General features: G+C 40.0%; 1 protein-coding gene across 1 annotated transcript in view; it reads right to left on the minus strand.

Annotated features, from left to right (window-relative positions):
• Window positions 1–454: 454 nt before the first annotated feature.
• The window catches only part of LOC103195293 (solute carrier family 4 member 1 adaptor protein), a 68450-nt gene continuing 60860 nt past the window's right edge, over window positions 455–8044 (minus strand). Inside the window, exons 12-14 of the mRNA XM_007938828.2 lie at window positions 5529–5596; window positions 3637–3706; window positions 455–504 (exon numbers count right to left, since the gene is read on the minus strand). Of these exons, the coding sequence (XP_007937019.2) occupies window positions 455–504; window positions 3637–3706; window positions 5529–5596 (188 nt within the window). The remainder of the gene's footprint in view (window positions 505–3636; window positions 3707–5528; window positions 5597–8044) is intronic.

Here is an 8044-nt window from a genome sequence, read left to right on the forward strand (position 1 = left end):
GGAGACCCAGGGTAATATCTATGGCACAGATCTCATTACATCTGAACACTTATCTGAGGAAGCAACATCTGTGAATTCTACAGCCTAATTCTGGAAGTAGTCTATTGCTCATGAAAAGCATAGTAAGCAAGATTTGATGAAAAAGTTTGTGATCTTAAATCAACATTAGAGACATCTTTGCCTTCTCAATTTAATAGGGTCACTTCTCTCACTTTAGTTATTCTCAAAATATATGGTTCCTTTTCTACATACATACACAAACACTTATAAATAAAAAATTCAGGAGAATTGGGTGGGTAGATAACTTTAGGAAGCCAAGAGCCAGAAGAAAAGGCAGGTCATCAGATTTTACAAGTGATCATCTTAACTGCCTCTCTGGCCACTCCACTTGACAGCATCCCAAATATCCCAGGTCACATGGTCCACAGAATCTTCTTTTGGGACTCTGAAGCAATCAGTAGCCATACTTGTCATTAAGATGGGTCCTACCATCACCACTTTGGCCTAGATTAGAGAATATAAAAAGAAAGAAAGAAATACATTAACTTTTCAAAGTCAAGGAGAAAAAATATCTACACATTAATGGCCAGAAGTAAACAGATAAAGAATTTTCTTCTGTGCTAAAAATTTTTACTTTTTGTATACAAGCTCAAAACAGTCCTTTCTTCACTCCTTACTGGCAGATAAAAAGAAATTTTTCTAGTAACTATGTTTCTACTAATTAATTACAAAGTATATTAGAAAGGCAATCCATAAAAAAGTGCCCTATAATGAGCATATAGGGAAACCAGCACCTCACGTACTGCTTCAGGGTGGCGTACGTAAGACCGTCAACAGTGATCTCTATAAAATGCAATGTGACAATCTGAAGAATGCTCAGAGCCTTTGATCCATCATGTTAACTTTTATGAATATTTTAGTACAGATGCGCCTCTACATTTGCAAAATTATATATGTTAGACTCTACATATTGCAGAGTCGTCTATAATGGCAAAAGACTGCAAATACATAAATGCTCATCAAGGGAACTGGTTAAATAAGCAAAGGTATATCCATACCACAGAAAAGAACTCCAGCTTCAGGGGGCCAGGAGCAAGAGGCACAGCTGAAGCCCAAGGTTGAGGGCTTTCACCTGACCCCTAGAGCCTGGCACTTGGAACTCAGACATCTAGCCTCTAAAAATTGTAAATAATTTGTAGTTGTTTTGGTTACCTCTGTGCTGCTCTAACAGAAGATACCACAAATGGGATGGCTTTAACAAACAGTTTATTCTCTTACAGGTTGGAGGCTTTAAGTCCAAGTATAAAGTACCAGGTTCTAGGGGCTGTGTGAAAGCCCCTTGTTCTGGTTATCTAGTGCCGCTCTGACAAGAATACACCACAAATGGGATGGCCTTAACACAGGAATTTATTCTTACAATTTGGAGGCTTTAAGTCCGAATTCAAAGTGCCAAGCTACAGGGGCTGGGTGAAAGCCCCTCAGCCTTGGGCTTCAACTCTGCTTCCAGCTCCTGGCCCACTGGAGCTAGAGGCTTTTCTTCACTCAGACAGCTGCTGGCTGCTGAGGCTGCCAAGCCCAAGGTTGACAAGTAAAAAGGCACAGTCCCAATATTACCAAATCATGCAGCAGGCCATTAATTCAAGGCCATTGTAAGTCCCAAGGTCAGCAGAGCATGGCAGGTTGCTGAACAACACGGCTATACGCAGGGTTCAAGGTGCCATAAGAGAGAGACCATTCCCAAAGCTGTTCCTTATATACGGGAAGCAAACCACATACCCAAAGCAGCTACTCAGCTGCTTATGGTAGATCCCACCACGGAGCTAACTGCCAGTCTCATCGTGTAGAATAACTACCACCAGCTACCCAGCCACTCAACCAGGCCCAGCCAAATTGACACACAAACATAACTACCACACCCCCCAACCTTGGGCTTTAGCTCTGCCTCTTGCTCCTGGTCCACTGAATCTGGAGGCTTTTCTTCACTCAGACAGCTGCTGGCTGCTGAGGCTGACAAACCCAAGGCTGACAAGTAAAAAGGCACAGTCCCAATGTCACCAAACAAGTTGGCAGCCCATTGATTCAAGTCCATGCAAAGTCCCACGCTTATCAAGTGTGCCATAAACTAGAGACCATTCCCAAGGCTTCTCCTTATATACAGGAAACAGAACACATCCCTAAGGCAGCTACTCAGCTGTTCATAGTAGATTCTACTATGGAGTTGATTACAAGACTCATCATGGGGAATACTACATCCAGCTGGCCAGACACTCAACAAGCCCAGCCAAGTTGACACACAAACTTAGCTACCACAGTGGGAGAAAAATGTGGAACAAAACTCAAAATCATAAAAAAGACTAGGCTTATGGGTCTGATAGAGACTAGTGAAACCCCTGAGACTATAGCCCCTAGTCACACTTCAGGCCTAGAATTGAACTCACTCCCATGGCTTAACTTCTAGCCAAATACCAGACAGGTACATAAGGTGAACATTTACACCAGGTAGGTACAATCCTTTAGAACAATCAACCATGAGAGATCAAAAGGGCAGTATCTGCACAGGGAGATAACTCAGAGAGCAGGAATACATAGGAAAGGACACAGGTAAAAGGTAACCACAAGGAAGAAGTGGGAAGAGAGCTGTTACATTATGGGGACTACAATCAATGTCATGAAACAGAACATGTATGACCTACTGTGTGGAAAATGACTTTGCTCTGTAAACTTTTACCTAAATCACAATTTAAAAAAATGAAATAAATTGATAGTATTTGGTTGTATTTAGAGAAAAAAACTGGGTGGATGAGGCACAGACAATTTTTTAGTTAAAAAATAATAAAATATATACAAAAGAGAAAAACATAATAAATTCCCATGTACCCATCATCCAGCTTTAACAAATATCAGCACATGACTGCTCCTCCTTTATCTCTTCACACTTCCCCACCTTCCCTCTTCCTCCACACTGGATTATTTATGGTAATCCCAGAGTCATCTCACTGTACACACTTCTATATCTATTTCTATAAAGTAAGCACTTAACAATTTCTTAGTATCATCAAATATCCAGCCAGTGTTCAAACTTATCTGACTGGGTCATGATTTTTTTTAACAGTTACTTATTTTAATAAAGATCCAATCAGGGTCCACGGATTGCATTTAGTTGATATGTCTCTAGATCTTTTAATCTACCTGTTCCCCTAGGAGGAAGAATTTTCACTACATACTATTGTTAACTTTCTTATTGTGAATTTTGAATACATATTACCTATTAAAAATTTAAATAAATAAAATTTAAAGGACCCCCAGGGATCACCTTTCAGCCAAACAACAGACAGGCCTAAAGAGTGAGCAATAACAGTCTTAAGGAACAATCAACCTTACCAGAGCAAAAGGGAATTATCTGCCCCAAAACAAAATTCTGAAAGCAGGAAGGAACAGGAAAAAAGGACAAATAGAAATGGGGAACTTAGGGAAGAAGTGAGAAGACTGCTGTTACATCGAGGGGATTGCAATTAGTGTCATGAAACAAAATGTATATAAATTGTTGAATGGATATTAATTTGCTCTGTAAACTTTCACCCAACTCATCCACAATAAAATGTTCAAAGCAAAAAAGGAAAAGTAGAAACACTCTACCTTCAGGTGGGATCCATACACAGTAGTCTGGGTCATCTTCTGGATATTTGGAGGAAAGTGTTGGTGGAAGCTGCAAATAAAAGATGGCTTATTTTATTCAAAATAGTTTCAACTCTAAGAATTCTTGCCCTCATGGCTGCCAGCAAACAAAAACTAACATAGAACAGTTTCCATTAATGATCATGACATAAGTAACTACTTAGAGGAACATTCTTTCTCTGAATTTTTTTTCCATGAAGTCTCAGCAAGCTGATTTTCAGCCAGTGAGAGTGATGTGAGGCCTTTAAAAAGCGGCAGTTAAGACACTGCTGCTATGAACACTAAATGGAATAACGTCATAGAGGGCAATCTGGCCTTCCCTTTTACCTAGAAATCCCACCTCTGAGAATTTACTGTATACATACAAAATTATGTATACACAGATTATTCATCACAGTACTGTCCTTATAGTGAAAAACTGGAAAAACCTCAAGTGTCCATCTGTGGGGAACTGTTAAGTAAGTACATCCAGACAGTAGAAGGCCCTTGATGTACTGAGAAAAAATGATTTCCAGGATAGGTGAAAAAAACAAGATGTAGGAGAGAGTACAGTATATTCTACCTTTTGTACAATAAAAGGAAGAAAATAAGAATGTAATATAAATGTCCTTTTATGGCATACAAAGATATGAAGGAGGAGTCACAAACTAATAAAAGAGGCAGTTATAGGGAACACAGTGGATGGAGACTAGGGTGAGAGAATTCAAAACACAAAAATTCAAAATTAAATATAAAAGAGAGAAAAAGAATAGCTGCTGAGGTTGTTTATGCACTAACTGATGGGGTCACGGTTTCATGGGACATCTCCATTCACTGGCCTAATAACATGTTCAGTGCTTCTGGTCTACCTCCTACTTCACTCTACTTCATTGTGCCTAAAGTCTTAAAAGCTCACACGTGGCCATCCAAGGCCTAACAACTGGTCTCTATTTAGTTGGAGCAAGAGGAAGAAGAGTCAGGAATAGGAGGAAGGTATGGAATGTGTACTTAATTGCCTGTAAAACCACCTGCCTCCTTTGCCATGTGACCAGAAGAACCAGATGGTGGTTGGCTATTACATTACTGAACATTCTGACTAAAGATTCCTTAGAAGAATCTCAATCAAATGGGAGGAATACAGAACAGAATTTCAAACTATCATGGACTCTAGACTTTCCAGAGCATAGAGAGTGGATGAATCCATGAAATTACCACCCTGTGATAGTCTTTAAACTTTAAACCAAAAATGTCCCCTAAAACATCTTAAAACTAAACAATAGTTTAGTTTGTTTTTTTTTTTAAAAAGGTCTGCTTTCAGCTTTATGTTCTCTGAATAACTATCTCTAGTGTATGAAACTGTAAATAATGACTAATAATGATTAGAGGAAACTTAGGGGGAAGTGAGTTTATGTTAATGAGGGAGCAGAAAAGGAGGGTAAGAATGGTTGCACAACTCAGAGAATGTAATCAATGCCATGTACATAAATTATACATGTAGAAACTATTGAATTGGTATATGTTTTACTGACTATATTCTCAACAACCACAAAATTAAGTAAAATTTAGAAAAAATAGAAGAAAGCCCAGATTTCTAGGACACATTGCCGTCCAGTCAGATCCAACTCATAATGACCCCTCCTTGGGTTTCCAAGGTGATATCACTACAGAAGTAGATTGCCCAACCTTCCTTCTGAGGAGTGGTTGGTGGGTTGAACCACTAGCCTTCTGGTTAGCAGTCAAATGCCTTAGGCACTACGCCACCAGAGCTCCTAAGAGGGGGTTATATAAAGCAGTTGAGAACTCTGTTAAGCTAAATCCTCAAAGATTCCTTCTTCTGGATGTGGTCCATGACAAAGGGACGCATCTTTACTTACCTTGCTTGGACCAGCAGCTCTCTTTTTCTTCAATTCATCTCTGCTTTTCTCACATTCATTCTTTAATGCTATTTTTTTTTCCAAAGGGAAAAAAAGGAGTAGTAGCTATTTTTAGAAAAAGTAATAAAGGAAAAATTCCTCCTAAGAGAACATTAAAGTTATCAAATAAAACACATCAGTAATAATTCTCAAAAACTTCTTCTACTACAGTAAACATTATATGAATAACACAGACATTTCTCTTCAAATAGTAATGAGTTTTCAAACCCTATGGCTACTCTACAAGATTGCAAAAATGAGGCTGATTTTATTATTCTACAGTTTTGCCATTACTGGCAAAACCAGAAGAAAGAGATCTTTTACTAGCTGAAGTTTCATCTAATTTCTTTTCTGGAATCACTCCCATGATGGGCACCTCTTTAACTCTGGGAGATGTAAAACTGGGAGGGCTCTGCATGGCCAGCCAAGGCCAATGGTTGGAACAGATAAGCAGGAGAGAGAGCCTAGGCAGGAAGCAGCAGCCAGCTGAGGGCCAGAACAGGTAGGAGGGAAACCCCCAGGCAGGAAGCTAAGGGAGACAAACCTGTCTGTCAGTCTGCTGTACTATGGTGGCTTGTGTGTTGCTATGAGGCTACAGGCTGTACCATCGGTGTTTCAAATGCCGGCAGAGCTGCCCATGGTGGACAGGTTTCAGCGGAGCTTCCAGACTGAGACAGACTCGGAAGAAGGAAGAGGCCATCCACTTCCCAAAGAATTGGCCAGGGAAAACCTTATGAATAGCAGTGAAACACTGTCTGATATATTGCTGGACAACTTTATGAATAGCCCTGAAACACCATCCCATATAGTGCCAGATGATAAGCCCCTCAGGTCAGAAGGCACTCAAGATATGACTAAGAAAGAGCTGCCTCATCAGAGTAGAGCTGACCTTAATGATATGAATAAAGTAGCGCTTCTGGGATCTCCATCTGTTGATGTGGCACAACTCAAAATGAGAAGAAACAACTGCAAACATCCATTAATCATTAGAACATGGAATGTACAAAGTATGAATCCAAAAAAATTGAAAGTTGTCAAAAATGTAACGGAGGGACTTCTGGTAAGATGGAGGAGTAGATGGACAAGCTACACAGACACTCTTCAACAAAGAAAAGAAAAACCAATTGACAGAGATACAGAAGATAATCCTGGAACCCTGAGCTTTAAAAGGCACTATACAGAAGTGGAAGGTTGGGCAATCCTACTTCCGTAGTGATACTGCCTCGGAAACCCAAGGAGGGGTCGCTGTGAGTCGGGGCCGACTCGACGGCAAATAACAACAACATACAAAAGTGGATTAGGCACCAACTAGTGGAAAAACCTGAATGAAAACAGTAAGTACAGAGATGGTTGGAGCTACGGACTGTCAGCTACTCTGACGAGACCAACAGCCTGAATATTTCCAAGTGGTGCTGGGACCTGAGAATTGACCTAAAGATCAGTCTTGGTCACCAAGGGCTGCAGGGACAACTTCTCTGGTGGCCTATGAATAGGAAGGGAAACAGCAAGGAGGGAGACAACCTGAGCTGTGGACTTTCTGCTGTCCGGGGGGTGCAGCCATACTGATTGTTTACACATGGCAGCCATTTTGGATATTTAAAGTGACCAAGGGTGCAGCTATTTTCAATGTTTACAAGTGGCAACCATTTTGGATTTTAAAGTGATAGCATTCTCATTCAGACTCCAGGGACCTAAGAACAGGCTCTGTTTGCCAGGGTCAGCAAGGACATACAAGAGGCTGACAATAGGAAAGGAGACAGGTGGTGAGTGTATAAGTGCTGTCAACTAGTGAATAGAGGAGCACAGCACAGTACCCTGCCTGGACATAAAACATGCAAACAAAACAAAGAAAACTAAAATTGTGGGCAAGTCACTCCAACATATAATCACCAATTAAATATAAACATAACAACGTCACAATGCCTTGGAGACAACAGAGCATCACAGTCCACACAAAGAAGCAAGAGAAAGGAGGAGAAACAAGGGACCAGGATACAGACCCAAAACACATACCTGAGGAAGAAGCAGCACTGGAACTCCCTGAAAAGGAATTCAAAAGAATTTAGGTATCTTCAAAGGATTGAGAGACAGACCAAGGAAAACCCAGACAAAAACCTAGAAGAACTCTGGAAGAAAATACAAGAACAAAATGACAAAATAAATGAAAAATTAGAAATGATTCCAAATCTACAGATAGAAATCTAGAAGATTAATACGAAATTGTCAGAAATAGATAACACTCTGAAAGGGCAAAGGAGTAGAACTGATGCAATAGAAGACAGAACTAATGACACTGAAAACAAATATCTGAATACTTCTTTGGAAAGGCATCAATCAAAAAAAAGATCAAAACAAAATGAAGAAACCCTAAGGTTCATGTGGGATACCATCAAAAGGAATAACCTACGGGTCATTGGAATTCCAGAACAGGAACAGAAAAATAAAACCACTGAGAAAATTGTCCAAGATTTGTTGGA

Source organism: Orycteropus afer, unplaced genomic scaffold (genome assembly GCF_000298275.1).
Source record: "Orycteropus afer afer isolate SDZICR_OR568_19922 unplaced genomic scaffold, OryAfe1.0 scaffold00054, whole genome shotgun sequence".
Taxonomy (NCBI): Eukaryota; Metazoa; Chordata; class Mammalia; order Tubulidentata; family Orycteropodidae; genus Orycteropus; species Orycteropus afer.